Source organism: Ceratotherium simum, chromosome 16 (genome assembly GCF_057802395.1).
Source record: "Ceratotherium simum simum isolate JZ-2026a chromosome 16, ASM5780239v1, whole genome shotgun sequence".
In the NCBI taxonomy this organism is placed as follows: Eukaryota; Metazoa; Chordata; class Mammalia; order Perissodactyla; family Rhinocerotidae; genus Ceratotherium; species Ceratotherium simum.
Window position 1 is genome coordinate 41668640 of NC_141915.1, and position 17925 is coordinate 41686564.

Sequence of the window (17925 nt, forward strand, 5' to 3'; positions counted from 1 at the left end):
AAATGTGGCTTTCACACAAAGTGGTGGGGGGTGGGGGGTGGGGGGTGGGGGTGGTGGCGCTTATGGAAGGAAACGGGGAGGGGTCAGGAGCCTTCCTGTTGTAAGAAAAGTAAATGATGGCCTGGAATCCCAGGGCATTTCCTGGTTTCCCTTGGGCTTATTACTCCACAGCTGGGGTCCTGATGTTCCCTGCTTCTCACGGCTGTACATCTGTATACCAGAGGAAGAAGGATCCTTGGTATGTCTCTCCTGGCAGGAGGAGAGTTTCCCGGTTCCCAGGCTCTGAATTTTCAGCATCAGTTTTCTTTTCTTTTTTTTTTTTTTTTTAAAGATTTTTATTTATTTTCCCCCAAAGCCCCAGTAGATAGTTGTATGTCGTAGCTGCACATCCTTCTAGTTGCTGTATGTGGGACGCGGCCTCAGCATGGCCGGAGAAGCGGTGCGTCGGTGCACGCCCGGGATCCGAACCCGGGCCGCCAGCAGCGGAGCGCGCGCACTTAACCGCTAAGCCACGGGGCCGGCCCACAGTTTTCGTTTCTTTCGGTGGGACAGCAACCCTTTCTGGGAGATTTAGAACTCTAGACTCTGCTGTGCTTGCTGCGGGAGTGGGGCAGGGGAGTCAAGGGAAATGCATGGCTCATGAGGAAGGACTCAGCTTGTTTGAGATAGTGGCAGGAGGCTGGGATAGAGCCCTAGAAATGACATTATTTTTATTAGGGACACCCCTTCCCAGGTGAATCTGATGCAGGCCGAGCCCACATGATGATTTGAGTCCATTGCTCTAGGAAATGAGTAACTTGTGGGCAGGTGCGGCAGGCTGCTCATGGGGAAGAGAGGCTGCTCAATGAAACAGGTGCCCATCCCAGGACTGTGGGGAGAATTAAACACGCTGTGTGGCTACAACTAGCATATATAACGTGCACTGGAATCCTTTCTCCATGACATTCAGCCCTCTGTGTCGAGGCCTCTGACTTTTCCCCGCCACTAGACTGCCTCTGCTAGGCCCATGATTCCGAAGTGTGCATTTGGGGGAAGCTCAGGCTGAATACAGTAACTGGGCCTGTCTGGAGGACTAATGCCCTGACAGCAGGAAAGAGGTTCTAGACAGTAGAGGGCTACAGACTGTAACAGCTAGACTGTGGGGCCAGGCTGCCTGGCTTAGAATCCCAGCTCGAGCACCGTCACTTACCAGCTACATGACCTTAGACAAATCACTCTATTTCTTCATCTCTAAAATGGGAATAATAATCCCCCACTCCCCACCCAGGCAAGTGAAGCAAGTGTAATCCAACAGTCCTCTCTCTCTTTTGCTCTCCCTGGCTCCCTCCTGTCCTCTGTAACTCATCCTATGTAACTGCCTTTGGAGAATACAATCCAACACAGATCCTTTTAGAAAAGCAGGTTTATTGGTCGGGCTGCTCACCAGGACACAGCAACGTGAGAGGCTCCCCAGAGCCCACAGGAAACTGTATCTGCCCACAACTCAGGCCCCTTCAGCCCATCAGCACCAAGGGACCTTGTCCCACAATCCCCATCCTCCCTCAGCTGATGTGTCTCCAACCATTCAGGAGAGAAGGGAACCAAGAAAGGGGGGGGGGGGGCAAAGCTTTGTATTGTAAAAAAGGTTTGTGTCCCCAGGCTCCCTCCCTCCACCCCTTAAAATAATTAGCTGCAATTCTAAAAAGCAGAGCAGGGAAGATAAGGCAGAGGAGGTAGGGGGAGAAGGAGGAAGACTTCAGCCCTCCTCTTTGGGCTGTGAATGGGGGGGAGGGGAAAGTTGTCCTTGCTTCTGACAAGCCACCTTTACTGGTGAGGAACAGAGGGACTAAAGTGTCCTGAGGAGAACCTGCTCAGTGGACTACAAAGATTAGGCCCTTCAGACTGTAAGCAGCCCCCAAAAATTCAGGAGAGGAACCCACAAGGGCAGGAGGTCTTGGCAAGTTCTGCAGCTTTATGATACTAGCTTTAGGGAAGGATCTTGAGAAGAAACTGCCAGGAGTGAACCAAGGCTGGGTTGCTCTATACACAGGCATACTACACTCTCCTCACCACCCCTCCAGCTCTCAGCTTGGTGGCCTGGCTATTAACACCTTGCTCTCTTTCCAGTCCCCCTCCCTCCTAATTCTCAGCTCTCTGCAGCCTTGTGCTGCCTGTTCTAGGACCCTAAGTATCTGGGCTTTGAGAAATGAGCTGCCCCTAAGGCACCAACCATCCAGATCCCAGTTGAAGGATGGGAGGTTTACCTCTCTCTTCTCTTTGGATCATCGCTTTTGCACACTGTCCTCCCTCCTTATCCTGAAAATGGTCCTGCTGTCCTCTGAGAACCCCAGTAAGATGAGATTCTCCTCCTGTGTTTCTCATGCTGCTAACGAGGAGAATTCTCCTCTCTTCACCCATTTCCACCTTCTATTTCCCGTTCTCCTTCCCAAAGCCATAGCCATGTGCTCCTGTGTGCAGTTACATAAACATGTAAGTGTGCCCCTCCTCCCACATGTATGTCCTTCCCCACCCCTCTCCTTCCCCAGGGCTCTGCTTGGCTCCAGCCTTCCTTGTTGAGACCTTTTGCAGATACAGCCTGTGCTAGATTCTCATCCAGGATCATGGCTCGCTCTGCCCTCTCTCCGCCATTGCCCCAGGTTCTCCCAAAAGCTGCTTCCAAGTCCTTCCAGTATGGGGCCTCCCATGTGGGCAAGGGAGAAATGGTAATTTTGGCTTTGAAGCTTCCAGGGATCAGGATGAGAAAGAAGAGCTCAGTGAGCAGGAATGGCAGCAGCTGGGTGTGAGTGTAAGGGGGAGACTGGGGGAAGGCAGCCTGCCCCAAGGGGGCCAACCATAGAAATGACAGCAGTTTCCTCTAGGATCCCCAACTTGGACGACCAGGACACGGATCACTCCCCTCTCCATTTCCACCCAGACTGTGCCCAAATTGGTCTGTCCATCGTGGAGGCTGCCTCCTCCTCCTGTCTTAACAGCTGTAAGACTTGGAGGGGTGCTCCTGGGGTTGGGGGTGTGTGTGTGTGTGTGTCTCAATTTAGAAACATCTCAGCCCTTTCGGGGAGAGAGAGAAGGTGAAAGAGAAAGTTCAGAGAGGGAGAGGAATCGGGGCGGGGGCGAGGAGAGGCGGGGCGCCCTCCGGGGCAGAGCCCTGCGTCCCGCTCAGTCGCTGTCGCTCTTGTCCACCAGCACGGCGTCCGACTCCTCGGTGATCTCCAGCAGCGTGTGCACGTCGGGGCTGCTCCCGCGCAGCAGGTCGGAGGCCTCGCCGCGCTCCGCGCCGCCCTCCTCGTCATCGGGGCCCACCTCCACCATCTCGGTGGCCTTGAGCACCTCCACTTCGCCCTCGCGGATCTTCTTGACGTGGAAGGTGAAAGGCGGCACCTTGTAGACCGCCGTCTTGGAGCGCGCGTAGACCACGTGGTCGGGAGTGAAGGACTTGCGCAGCTTGTCTCGCGAGCTCTTGAGCTTCTCGCGCCGCTCTGCGGGGACCAGGCGCGTGCCCAGCTTGTTCATGCGCTTCTCCAGTGTGTGCCGCGTTTTCTCCAGGTTCTCCTTCGTCTTGAGGCGAGTCTTTTCCAGGTTCTCGCGGGTGCGCACCTTGGTCTTCTCCATCTTCTCCTTGGAGAAGGCCTTCTTGAAGTCGTCCACACGCCGCAGGCCGCTGCGCTTGATGCGCTCGGCGCGCGACTCCTCGATGACCTCCTCCACCTCCACCGCCTCGTCCGACGACAGCTCGAGCGCCGCCGCGTCATCCTCAGGCCGCTCGCCCTCGCCCAGCTCGTCGCCCTCCTTTTCTGGCAGCGCCTCCGACTCTTTCAGCGACTTGCCGATGCTCACTTTGGACGGCAGTTTCACTTCATCCTAAAAGGAGAACAGAGCGAAGAGATGAGGGGGGCAGAGCGGGAGGGCTGAGCAGGCACTTGGGGGGACGCTGGGCGAACCCGAGGCAGGGCAGTGGTGATCGTGGGGAGTGCGTGGTACCCGTGAAATCGGCCTGGACTTGTTCGCCATTGTATCCCCAGCACCTGGCACAGAGCTGGGCACCTTATGGGCGCCCAATAAATATGTGTTGAATTGGGGCTGGCCCGGTGGCGCAAGCAGTTAAGTGAGCTTTGGAGGCCTAGAGTTCCCAGGTTCGGATCCCGGGAGCGCACCGAGGCACGGCTTGTCAAGCCACAGCAAGCCATGCTGTGGCGGCGTCCCATAGAAAGTAGAGGAAGATGGCCACAGAGGTTAGCTAAGGGCTGATCTTTCTCGGCAAAAAAGAGGAGGCTCAGCATCGGATGTTAGCTCAGGGCTGGTCTCTCTCACACACACACACATAAAAAAAAATGTGTTGAATGAATGGTAACTATACAGACAGAGCGAGGAGTGCACCGACCTTCGAGTCGGAGTTTGGCCTGTGGTGTAATCGCACTTCAGTTAAATATCTCTGCGGCCCTCCAACGCTGTCCTTGCGCCCTACATCTACCCATCTTTTGTTAAACCACTTCTTACCCTTTGCATCCCGAGAACACAACTTAACTTTGGAAATGGGCAGAGCGCCCTCTGGTGCACTAAGTCGCACACTGCCCCAGCCAGGCCGAAAAGCAAAGGGGTTTGGGAAGAGTTTGTTTAGGTTGAGGAGTTGGGGGAGGGGAATGAGCTCACAGCCCATATCAGGCGACCTCCAAGTAGGGTAGCTTGAAGGCAACGTAGAGGGAGTGCGTTTCTCAGATTTCAGACCGTTTCAGAACCAGCCTTAGGGAAGGAGGGCTGTGGCCCATGGCCCCTCTCCTTGACCTCCTCATACTGTTTGGCTCCACCAGGGGTCATTCCTCCCTCTCCCCATGTAGAAATTGAGGGAGGAAAGAGAAGAAGATGGCTGGCAGCCAAGGGCATGTTTTTTCCCCAACATGGACATTTCTTCTGGTTCTGACTTTGCCTTGGAATAGAAAGGAGGGAATACTTTTCCACTCTTGCTTTTTTCCCAGGGAGTTCAAGGGACCAGGAGGTGGTCCCAGATTCCCCGAGATCCTGGAGCTCAGACCCAGTTCTTCCCTCTTCCCCTGGGAGGACCTAGCAACAGCACTGTTGTGCATTCTGGGAAGATTTTCCAAGATCCTGACTGTGGGCCAACATTTCAGAAACTCAGGATCAGCCCCCACCAGAAGGTAGGGGAGGCTGAGCCCAGAAAGAGAAAACGGGCATAACCCAGAACATAAACAGGATCTCCTCTTTGGCCCAGACTCTCTTCAGGGATTTCAGATGAAGGAATGAGAGACAATAGTTTTTCTAAAGGGTTTTCTGAAGACTGTTTCCCAGAATTGTAAGAAAATTCCATCTGAGAAAAATGAGGCAACATGAGCCACCCGCTCTCATAAACACACGCGCACACTATATATGTTGGCCGCTTGGTATCTCTGCACCACCTGCTGCAGAAATTCCTTCCCCAGCCCCCAACCTCTCTCCTCTTCCCTCCCATCCACATCCCTCCAGAGTTTCCTGGTTTACACTGAAAACTAGGAACACCCCCTCCCAACTTCCTTCCTTCCCTGTCAATAGCATTAACAGGGACAAAGAAGGAATGCTGGCTCCACCTCTTCTCCCAAACTGGGCACCAGCTCTACTGGGCACCAAGCCACCTCAAGCTCTCATTACTCAACTACACCTCCCAGGAGGCAAGGTGACCTGGGCATAGGGCATGCTGGGACTTGTAGTCTCCACCTGCCATAGCTGGCTTAGTACTATCATGGGCATCCTATGGCATTCTGTCCATCCCTCTGCTTCTTATCATTCACCGAGGCATTGAAATCCCTCTTCTGAGTGTAGGAGTGTCCCAGCCTCTCTTGGCATTCCCTCTGATTTCCAGTTCTATCCTTTGGGCCTCCTTTTGCAATCACTTCTCCCCACCTGCTACTGGAGTCCTCTCTCTTACACATCATTTTAGGACTCTCTGGGATCTAAACTCTTCACTACCTCTTCATCCATCTCCACCCAGAAGTTACCTGCAGCCCCAGTATCAAAAAAATTTCAGCTCTGATCTCTCTTTCACAGCCTCCCAGACTAAAGAGCCACCCACACTCCACCAAAGGGTGGAGGAGAAGCCCTCCTTTCACTAAGCTTAGACAGTGTGGATGGGCTAGGGAGGGATTAAGGGTGATGGGCGGGGAATAGTCAGGAAACAGTCCCAGTTGCTGGAAAACAAATCCACATTGTCTCCCTGCCCCACCCCTGCATCCCTGATTCTCCCCCCTGCTCCATCCCACCCCCTAAAGGCTGAGCTGGCTGGTTTTCCTGGCTTCTGGCTTCCCAGATAAAGGTCTTTGCCAGCTGCACTTAGAAGTGAACAGGGCTGGGGCAAGAGTTGCAGACTTCTTGTAGCCAATCCCATCTTCCTAGTGCCTGGTGAAAGGTCTCACATACACAGGAAACAATCCCGGTGAAGGGAGGGTTATTCCTGGATTTGGGCTCATCTCCCCCAGTCCAGAAAAGTACTTGGGAATATAACCCCATTCATTGTAGGCTTCCCCCAGGGTGATGGCTTACACCAGAGGAGCTGCCTTCTTGGTGGAAGGTCAGGGGATAGGGGAAGAAATAATATGACTTAAGTCCCTGGACAATGTCCAGTAGACTGGCTCTGGAGAGGGTGCACCACTGTGACTTTAGCTTTTCCCCTCCATTAATTGATTTTCTCTTTGCTGCCTCTTTCCAAGCCAGGTTTCCCCTATGACTCACAGCCTTGGAGTGCTGTCTTGGGCCCACCCAGTTGGCCTGTTGCTACAACCACCACCAATACAATCCCAAAGCACCTCCCCCCACCCTGGGCACTCAGGCCAGGCACCCTTGTCCCACCCCTACTTCCCTGGCAGAGCTCCTAAACCAAAGGAGGGGGCTCAGGGTGGCCGAGAGGGAGGGCTCTGCTTGTTTTCACGTTTTTATTAAACAAAACCAACACTCCCAAAAGGCTTGGTTTCCAGAGTTACCTTTAATGACCAGGTCTGAACAAAAGCATACACAGCTTCCCCTGCCCCCCACCAAGCACTCGCAGCTCCCCAACTCAGGAAGGTACCAGTCTAGGAAGAATTTAGAGGAGCCCCAGGGCAGCTCCCAGCCCCTTCTACTCCACTCCCCAACTCTGCTGTATAAACTTAAGATCCTCTGGCTTAGGAAGAGAATTTTTATATCATAATTTAATTGAGCACCAACTATGTGCCTGGTCCTTGGCCAGGCACTTCACATTTGTCAGGGAGAAGGGACAAGTGTCATATGGCTCTGAGTAGGAGCCTCTCTTGACTTAGAGCTAACCAGCTCTGTCCCCAACCACTGCCTGGGAATGGCCAGAGAAGACACTGGAGAGGTAATTCAGAGACCCAGGATCTGCTTAGAGAGTATGGTGGAAGAGGGTACAGACTAGGGGAGAGGTGAAAGAGAAAGATGTCTTGAACACTCAGGACCTCCACTTTAGGTTGCCAAGACAAGTGGGGAGGGACACCAAAGGCAGAAGGGTCCTTCTTTTCTGCTATAGCATGATTCTCAACAGGGGTGACATTGCCCCTAAGAGGGCAGAAATTGATTCTTGGAGGAGGGGGAGATCTTAGATACTGAATCGTTTGTGGTGCTCCAAAGAGTCCTGGTGGGTAAACAGATATGTAGTAAATCTGTAGTAGTAAAATTTCATGGGAGAGGGGACAATTGGGGAAAAAATGTCTAAAAGGACTCCTTAAGGGGATGATCATCAAAAAAAAAAGGTTGAGAAACACTGTGCTATAGGGAGGCCAGACAATCCAAGCCAGAGCCACGTAAAATGTCCCTCCTTCTGGCCTCTCTGAGTTGGCAGCTTTTGGGTGCCCCGCCCAAGGCAGGATCTGGCAGACACAAGGGATCTCTTTGCAAAACATTTTCTAAAAAAACTGGAAAAAATAAGTGTAAATGTTTTCCCCAGCTACAGCAAGGGGGTGGAGAGGGCACAGAATAGACCCCAGGCCTGGGCCGCATGAGGGCCCTCTCCAAAGAGGCTTTGAGCCAAACTGGCCTGTCCCTGAGGAGGAGGCAGAATGGAGAAGGGGAGGGAGAATCAGAAGCCATGGCGCAGTCAAGCAGGGCAGCATTGAGTGCAGCTCAGGTATGGTATCTGGAGTGTCTACAATTAAGACAGAAACCAAGGAGCAGGAGAGAGCCCCTTCCCTTCACCTCCCACCCCACTGCACACACTACATTCCCCTGAACTCTGCATAACGCAAGTGTTTTCGCAATACCCATCACCCACCCACAAGCAGCAGTGGCTTGGGAGAGGCTAGTCCTCCCAGCACTGACCACCACTGAGCAGTGCGCTGATGGTGGACTGGAGCGGCACCCCATGTCCATGGCTCCATGGGACCCAGGAGACCCTAAGCGCCCCCACCGGCTGTCGGCTTCACAGGGGTGGGCAGAGGCACAGGCTCTGGGTAATAGGGCAGTGTCCTAGGCGTCTGGTCAACGGGTGGGAGCTCAGGCACTGTCTCAGGCTTCAGCTCAAAGGGCTCAGTCTCAGGCAGAAGGTCAAAAGGCACGATCTTGGGTGTGGCCAGGTCAGAGGGTGCATTCAGCTTCTTCTTGGGCTAAGATGAGGAAAAGGGGTTTAAATGGGACTTGGGACGGGTGCGGATGGGGTTGAAAGAGGCCTTGGTGGGCATGCAGAGTTGGGGCTGGTGAGTAGGGGTGGGGAGGGAGTACACAGTGCATTAGCATGGAAAGAAACCACATTTTAAATGCTTCATCAAGAGGGCCCCGGGGCTGAAAGGAGTGGAACAAACTGAGGCCCATGAATTAATAAACAATTTAAACGGAAACTCCCTCCCTTTCTCCCTCTAGAATCTTCCCGTCTCATCCTTGGCCTCCTACCTTCTATCCCTACCCAGCTGTGGTTGTGGGATGAGGCTGTTAGGGGGTTGGAGTGATGGGGAAAGAGGCTGCTGGGGGTGGAGGAGGAGTTTTCTAAGAGGGCAGTTGTTGGACTCCAACCAGGGAGGCTCTGATGAGTACAAGAGAAGGCGAACAGCTTCACTGTCTTCAGAGTCAGGCGCTGCTAATCCCAGTTCTCGTCATTCCCCCCGGGCAAGGTGGGCCCTGGGTGCCGCCCAGGATAAGGAGAGGGAGAGGCATGGAAGAGGGACATCCTGGCTATTTCCCTTTGGCCACATCCCCACCTCCTGCCTCCTGCCACCCCTTCCCCCACCCACACTTGGGATATCAGACATCAAGATGCACAGAGAAATCAGGATCAAAAACCAAGCTATTTTTATGACAGGTGGGCCTGTGTCCTGGGGCACCCAGCAGCAGCTCCCAACTCTGCCTCTTGAGGGGCTGAGTTGCCATGGACAATTAGGAGAAGTTGGGGGAGAGGGACAGTTGGGAGCACTACCAGACTTGGGCAACAACAGTGTTGTGTAAAGGCCTGCAGCCACGAAAACACAAAGCAGCAGGTGCCAACCTACCCTGTAGGGTATAGGGAGAAGATGGGAGTGGCAGGGAGGCTGAGGAGAAAGGAGCCAATGTGGTCCTCTCCTAGCCAGTTGCAGAGTCCACGTCAGGGGACACCCATGCTGGCCAGGGAGCTCCACTCCTTACACCCTGACGCCTCCCCTCCTACTGTCATTGGACCAGGTGACCACACATTGCCTCTACCTCAGCGCTCATGAAGCTGAGCAGCTAATGGCCAGCAACCTTAGGCACTCTTAGCCAACACTGCACACCTACCTACACACACACACAAAGCAGCCCCAGTGCCAGGACTGTGCAACTAGCTCCCTCAGAGAATGGAGGAGCCAGAACTAGCCCTCGGTTAGGGCTAGCCTCCCCCCTAATTTCTGATGCAGAGCCTGGGAATGGAAGGAGGAGGTGGGGAGCAGAAAGTGCAGCAGAAGAAGGGCTACACCTGGGTTCCGGCCCCAGCCACCCTCAATCACTTGAGTGACAATAGGCAAATGACTTCCTCTCTCTGGGCCTCAGCTTCCTCCGAAACAAAATGAAGGAGCTGAAGTTGGTTATCTCTAAAGCATCTTCCAGCTCAAAAAGTCTATAATGAGTAAATGATGAAATATTCACAATGGTATGGTTCAAAAAAATGGAACAAACCACCACTCATCTCTGAAGTTGGGTTGCCTAGCAACAGTATTCCCTCTCCTCTCCCTATCAGTTGCCCACTCTGTGCCATCTCCTCCCCTTTTGATTTTGACCTTTACAATAGTCAAAAGTCTTTTTCTTTACTAAAGAGAAAAAAAAAAAATCAGAGGGAGAAGTATGGTTTCCTTTGGTCTTAGAAATACCCCTAAAAACCCCCTACCTGCTTTGGATCCAGTGACCAAGGAAAACAACCCAAACTCAGCTTTTTGGAGGAAGGGCATAATAAGCACTCTCTCCACTAGGCCACCAGGCTTAGGAGGTGAGAGGGAGCAGAGCCCCAAGTTGGGAATATTTTGGGGCAAAGGTTTGGGGTTCTTCTGGAACAAGGTAGCCCTGATTTGCCTAAGTCCAGGGAGGAGCTATGGGTTGGGTTAGGATTTGGGGAGGAGAAGCCAGCAGGCCCTCATTCCAGCCCTGGTGTCCTCCCCTTTAATGCTCATGAGCCACCTAATCCCTTAAATGCTTCCTGGTCCTATCCTCAAGCACTTGGAGCGGGTCTGATGGGTCCATGTGTAGATCACTAACTTCCTTATCAAAACTGCTCCAGAAAACATGTATTTCCACTATAGGCCCCCTTTCTAGATTCTAAAAGAACTCTAATAATATCCAAATTGTTGTCTGGGAGAATTGGCTCTTTAATGATCACAGTTCCTCCCATTTGCATGGTGCCCACAATTTGCCTGATCCTCCCAGCAGTTCTCAGTCCACTGACTCCCAGCTGCTAGTAGAATTCACGTCTCTCATTCACTAGCTGTTGCCTAGTTAGGTGTTGCCTGATAGGATGGGATGCCAAACTGCTGGTTTTTGTTTGGGAGACATGGAGGGAAATGCCAGAGAAGGACAGTAAAGACTCAGAAGTGAGTTCAAGGTGAGGGCTCTGATATCCTGGGGTGGGAGGTGCTGAATTTCGTGTGTGCGTGTGTGTGTGTGTGTGTGTGTGTGTGTGTGTGTGCGCGCGTGTGGTTGGGGGGGGGGTCAAATGCAAACTTAACCTATGAAATCATTATGTCTAGCAGTTCCCTGAATCTGGGGTGGGGCCACACAAGGGATTCCCTCCTTTATCCCCCAGGAAGAAGATGTGAGAGGCCAGAAGACCTGATCCCACAGCTGGGGCCTTCCCACCCTTTCATTCTCCCTTCTACCCCACCCCGTTTGCCACATCATCACCTCCCACATCTGCAGGATGTGGAGGAATATAGCATCCCCCCCACCCCTACCCCGCCCCTGTTCCCATGCTGGAGAACTCACACCATCCCAGGAGGCCTTTCTCCAAATCTGTCTCTGCCTGGCCACCCAAGCATCCTACCCCGCCAGCCTGACTTTACCATAAATGTTGCCGCCCCCAATCTTCCCTATTAGGTCGGCCAAGGCACAGAGCTATTTTTACTTCATTCTCTTCCCAGGCCTACAGACCTCAGGGAGGAGCAGCCTCTGCTTTCCTCCAGCAGCTGAGTACCCCACCCCTCTGCCCCCACCTGGAACATCTGCTCTACAGCTCAGGGAAGTTCTGCTTCCCTGAGCCCCACCCTGTTGCTGGAATCTTTTCCTTATCTCTGAGCTCCTCTCTGGTCCAGGATCACTTTAGTTCTTAGTTATTTCCTCTGTAGTTTGGGGGCTCAGGGTCCCCAGCTTGAGCCATTCCTTCTGCCTCAACTCTCTGTCCCCCACTAGCCCTGATTTAGTGAAGATGCGGTCAAAGCCCCCGTGTGATTAGACCCCCTCCCCCCCACAGACGCACAATATACAGACACAGATCCCTGCCAACTGTCGAGAGGGAGTAACAGCGGGATGCCACTGGCCTCTGCACAGAAGTCTTTCTCCCTCCATACCTGTCCTTCTCTCAGAATCTCCATCTTTGACACAGGGAGGTTTACCTTGAGGCTGAGAACTTTCCCAGATTCTGTGGTCTGGGCCACCCATCCAAGCCCGTCATGGCAACCCTCTACCTCGCCAGGCTCTGGAGAAAAGACAGAGCTGGCAGGCTCTCCTGGACCCCTATCTTGTTCTCCTTACCTCCATGCACCCCAGGGCTAGGCAGATCTCAAAAAAATCTCACTCCCCCCCCCGCCCCCCATCGTGCTTCTCCAAGCAGTTAGATTAAGTGGAAACAACTCTGGGCAAACATTTTCTACCAGATAGTGCTGTATGGGGGGGAAGCAAAACTTCTTAAAGCCCAAGTGCCTTTTGGGAGGAGTCCCTGGGCATTGGGGAGAGGGGGGAGAGTGCCACTTCTGCCTCTCTGTCCCACCACCACCTCCTCAGATAAGTGCCAGTTCACCACCTCCCTGTGTCTTTTGTCCCCAAACACTTGTCCCAATCTGCATCTTTCTTAGCTCCTCCTAGAGAGACTAAGCCAAGGACTTCACCACATCCCCGTTGGTCGCTCAGAACCCAGCTTGACCAGGCCCCAGAGCAGTCGGTGAAACCACAGCTCCCTGATAGGGGTCCTCTCACCTAGGGGGTGTGCAAAATCGAGCCTTCCTTTTCTTTCCATTCCCTTCGATAGGGAGAGGAAGGGGAAGATGGAGCCTACATTAACCCCTCCACCCCCAGGATCTCCCCTCCTTGGGGTAGGAACATCAACCAGACCTGCCAACAGCAGAGATGAGGCAAAGCCAGACCAAAAAGATCACCAAGCCCTTAGCTCAGACCTACCCCTAATGGACTGGGAGAGGGAGTGGAGAGGAGCAGAATTGCTGAGATTCTCAGGTTTATTTGTGGTTATGATACAAAAAGTACATTTTTATCCAGGCGGGAGGAATGGGGAGAGGTGCAAAGGCAGCAACAAGCGGCCTAGGCGGAGCCTGGGGCGCGTCAGTCTCCTGCAGCCCGCGCGCCGGCTCTTGGGCCACCCACGCAGGCATGCAGGGTGATTCACTGCGCCCACACCGCGGGACCCGGAGGGGGCTGTCCATTCCCCTCCACCAGCCCCTTTTGCACTCCTCATGCCGCACCCCCGCCCGCCCCGCCTGCTTCCAGCAGGCCGAGGGTACCGACGCGCCACCGTCTAGGGTGTCCCCAAGGGCCTAAAAGTGCCTGGAGGCCAGGAGCAGATCGCAGCTAGGGGACAGGGTAGGCAGCTGAGGCCGATGCAGGGGCGCGGGGTCCCGAGGGGTGTGCTGGCGGTCTCGTCCCTCGCCTGGCGCAGCCCCCGCCGGTGCGTGCCTGAGCCCTGAATCACCCGCTATATTGGGCGGGCAGCGCCGGAGGCCCCAAACCCGGCCGCGCCGCCAGTGTCCGCTTACAGCGGGCCCCAACGGCCGCCAGGGACTCCTGGCTTTCCCCGAAACTTCCCCCAAGTAAGAAGACTTTTGACAGAGCCAAGCTGGGAGCGGTCTGCAAGGGGCAGTGTCCCCGACTCTAGCCCACTAACTCGGTTCTGACAAGAGTTTGACACTGGAGAGAGGGGGCTTGGTGAGGAGGCGCAGGGTGCAGACCGCGCCCCTCTGCGCCCTCCAGGAATCCGCTGCTCACCCCACTCCACCCCACCCCACCCCAGCAGCGCTCTCAGGAAGGAGGGTGAGTCCTCCGAACCAGGCCAGGCTGGTGGGAGAGCCGCGCCGCGGGCAGGGTCCCCCACCGCAAGCCCCTGGCCGGGGACAGCGGGCCGGGCGCGTAGCCCTGGGCGCGGTCCGCCCCGCCAGCTCACCTGGTAGATCATGACTTTAAAGTTGCGGCGCCGCAGCAGCTCGGCCTCGTTGACCTCCAGCTTCTTGATCTGGCCGGCCTGGCGCTCCAGGCTGCTGCGCACGGTCTTCACGTTGACGCTGACCTTGCGCACCTTCTCCAGCAACTTGCTCACGGTGTTGCTGGTGGTGGCGTGTGCCTTGCCCAGCTTGCTCAGCTCGCCCTGGATGCTCTGCACGGCGCCCTCCATCTCCGCCTGCCGCTCCTCCAGCTGGGCTTGGGTCAGCTGGATCTGGTCGACGGCGCCGATGATTTTGTCCAGAAGGCTCAGCACCAGCACGCCATTCACCTGGTCGGACTTGATCAGCTCCTCAGACCCGGCCCCTGAAGGCTCCTCCGCCGCTGGCGCCCCCGCGGGGGAGGACGCTGGGTCCCCGGCGTCGGGGTACCCGGGAAGCGGCTGCTCGATGATTTGGAGGTGGGTGTCCTCCATGGCTACCCGGAGCCGTGCGGGACCGCCCGGGTGGAGCTGGAGCTGGAGCCGGAGACCCGGAGAAGAGGAAGAGCGGGAGGGGGGAGAGCGAGAGAGCGGAGAGCGCAGGAAACTCGAGCCACGTCCGTGCGCCCCGGGACAGCGGCCAGAACTGTGGGGCGGGGGATCTGTGAGCTCCCCGGCTCCCAGGCCAAACCCCGGAGTCTCCTCGCCCATTGGCTGGCCCCACCCCAGAAAGGGAGGGACCGGGGCAGAAGGGGAGACCGATGATGGGGAAGGGGGGGCAACCTAGGGGGACCCAAGAGCCGAGGGCCCCACCCTTCCTAGGATGGTTGGAATAGTTGGAGCGGGAGACTAGGGCCTCCACTGGCAGCGGAGGCGGCGGGAGCGGGACTAGGGCGGAGGAATGTGAGCTGGAGAAGGGAAACAGATCCTAGAATGTTGCTCTACTTTTCCCTCGTGTTTTTGTTTGCTCACCTGCAAACCTCACTCAGCCTTTTAAGTTCTAGAGCGGGGAATCAGGTGGAACACGATATCCTGAAATTATATGCAAAATATTGTGTTGTATTTGCCTCTGCACAGGTTTTGAGAGGGAAAGGATCCACGGCTTCCACAATCTTTTCAAAGGGCCTCTACCCCCCCCCCCCCCACCAAGTTACCAATCACAGTTATAAAAGCTTGAAGGGTTGTTTGGGGAAGGGAAGGAAGAGAAAACCTAAGTTAGGGTCACAATGGTGGTCAGGGGTTGCGAAGCTCCTCTAGGTTCCTCTTAGAATTATCCTCACAGCATAGGATTAAACTGGGCAGTAAAACACAAAGTAATGCCTTTTACCCACCTCTCACCTCTCTCTAAAAATCACCTTTCCCTCCCTGTACTTCCCTTGCCCCAGAGGCCTAGCTGACACTAACCTCAGAGAGCAGGATCCAGGAGCACGTCCATCTCTCTAGATCCCAGAGTCTGGCGCTCAGCAATCAGATCATCAAATCCCACCTCCTCATTTGACAGACAAGTGGCCTAGAGAGGGCAAGTGACTTACTGGAGGTTACTGGCAGGTTAGCGTTGGCTTGGTGCTCAAACCAGGTCCCTGGCCTCCTCTCTTGCTCTTTCCATTTTAGCACCCTACCTTTCATTAGGACAGGGAGGGGCAGGCATGGCCACTCACATGTGTTGGTTTTGAGCCTACTGACTTGAGGATTAACTTCAGACATATTTTCAACCACAATGGAGCAGGCAGTTACCAGCAAGAACAAGGAGGACCCTTAGCTCAGAAGTCCGGGGAAAGAGAGGCTGCCCATTCTCCCCCATTTTGTTCTCTAGCACAGCACTGGAGCTGTGAGTTCCCTGGAGCCACACCAGGCCCCTTTGTCCCAGGAAAAGTTGCAAACCTTTTCCCTGATTAGGAAACCAAGCTTGGGTTTCCCCAGTTGGATAGATGTTGGCCTTGGCAAAAGGTCACTTCTAGTCTGGCATGCATTATATTAGGAAGAGTGAAAAACTGCTCTGTGGGGACCCCGGGGCCACATCAATCCAGTCAGAGAATGCTCCAACCCAGAAAGGAGCTGGAGAGCTCACTGTCTGGGATAGTCTGGGATAGCCCCAACAACCAATGGATAAAATATTTTCCCTAACCCTTCAGTAGCTGTTTCCTCAGAAACAAGTGGCTTTCTTGTTTGAGATTCAAACAGAATGAACTGGTGTATAAAATCATATGTATATATAGCTGCTAGAACTGACAGATTATCAATTTATTTTAGAATTTAATAGAAAATATAGCAGTTTAAGTTTCTTCCATTGAGGATTGATAAGACTTCTAGAAAAAAGAAGAGTGACAATAGAAAACCTTACTGGACCTTCATAAGATTCTTATTTTTAAAAATTTGATTAGATTATTTTCACAGGTGACATACAAGATACAAATTTCAAATAGCACACTGAGAAATATAGCAAAAAGTTTTCTTTCTACCCTCATCTGTGGCAACTAATTTCTCTCCCAGGAGATAAGAATTGTTACTATTTTTTTGTGGAAACTTCTATAGAAAGTCTCTGCACATATGATCAAATATATATATTGCTCAGCAGTTTGCTTTTTTTTTCAGTTACTGATACATGGTGGAGACTGTTCCATATCACTATCTGTTGAGCTGCCTTGTTTTCCAATGTATGGTTGTACTATACTTAACCAGTTCTCTGTCAGTGGACAATTAGAGATTACAATGTAAACATCACCTGGGGGGAGGAATGCTGAAGAGGAGTTTTAGTGGTTGATTTGTTCTTGCTAAAATGAATTAAGTCCTTGCCATTCTGGCTTTCCCATCGAGAAAGATTTTCTGTTCTTCAAAAAGGAATGCCAGTATTTGTGGATGAGTCAAATTATGTCCCGGGGATAGCCTAGTGAATACGTCTCTGACTCATTTGATGCCTCCTTAACAGAATCTTGCAGGAAAGGCCTTACCCCTGCCTACTATGTCCAAGAAATATCTGCATCAAGTTTCTCTCCTGTTCCTCTTCTTACTAAATGCCAGCTAAATCCAACAGGGGGCGTGCTGAGTCTTGGTGCACTAGTTTTATCAACACCGACACCCAGAACTGGAGGGGAACAATCCTTCCCAGAAGACTTCACTGTGTTTTGGTGAAAATAAGCAGTTTCTCTTCATTTGGAATTGCATTCAGCATGCCATTGCTTGCTTTCAGGGTCGATGCTCTGCATTTTCCATTGCTCACTCTGCTGAAAGGCATACTGTTCCATTGTGTGCTTTCAGCTGCTGAGGCAGAGTCTGTAAAGGGGCTAAAGAGGTGGAAATAAACAATCCTTTGGCCCAGGAAAATAACACCGGGATGCAACCATGTCAGCAGCTGGAATTTCATAGCGCTCCATTGTATTTCTCCATCCATCTATTCGTTAAACAAAGTGTGTGACTACTTACCATGAGCCTATTACTGGGCTGTGACTTCAAAGAGGATCAATAAAGCCCAGTCCCTCCTGTTGAGAAGCTCATAGAGCAGTGGAGACAGATGCATAGTTTCTGATACAAAGTGGAATTTGCTCCAGTAGCTCAGGAAAGTTTGCCACTACTTCCTGGGAGAGTGGAGAAGGGTTCACAGGAGGAGGGTCTCTAGGTGTAAAGGAGGAGGAAGGGCACACCATTCCCCCTCTCCCTGCAGTGACAGCATGAGGTGTGAAAGTGCCGGGGTGGGGGTGGGGATAGCCAGGCATTGCTCATCTCTTATCTGGTGCTGCCATAATTCTTATCAGTTTACATTTAGGGACATCCAGCAAGGTGTGAGGGGCACAGCGTGCAATATGTTCCATTCGGTTTTGGATCCGTGCTGGGAGAGATCCTAGGGAGACAGTGTGTTTTGTTGATAATAAACAGTTGGGAAGAATGATGTGTCTTCACATTAGAGAAACCCTCCCGCACAGAAAACCAGTCCTCAGCTGCTGGCTCACAGGCACATATGAAAAATGCCTATAATATTTGTATATTTTTCTTCTTAAAAAATTCTTTCCTTTCTTCTCCTTCAAACATTAATATGTAGGGTAACTTTCCTAAACCAGAAAAACAATCAAAATCACTTATTAAGTGCTAATTTATGTGTAGTGTCGTGCTAGAAACCATTCAAAGGACACGGCAAATTTGCTGTGGGGTGAGAGTTTTAGTCTCAG

General features: G+C 53.0%; 1 protein-coding gene across 1 annotated transcript; it reads right to left on the reverse strand.

Moving 5' to 3' along the window:
• Positions 1 to 1384: 1384 nt before the first annotated feature.
• On the reverse strand, positions 1385 to 14627 carry CAVIN1 (caveolae associated protein 1). The gene is made up of 2 exons (XM_004434452.3): positions 13790 to 14627; positions 1385 to 3858 (listed from the first exon to the last, which is right to left on the reverse strand). Exons 1-2 carry the CDS (start codon positions 14474 to 14476, stop codon positions 3157 to 3159), a joined length of 1389 nt encoding a protein of 462 aa, XP_004434509.2. The 5' UTR covers positions 14477 to 14627; the 3' UTR covers positions 1385 to 3156.
• Between the last annotated feature and the right edge of the window lie 3298 nt (positions 14628 to 17925).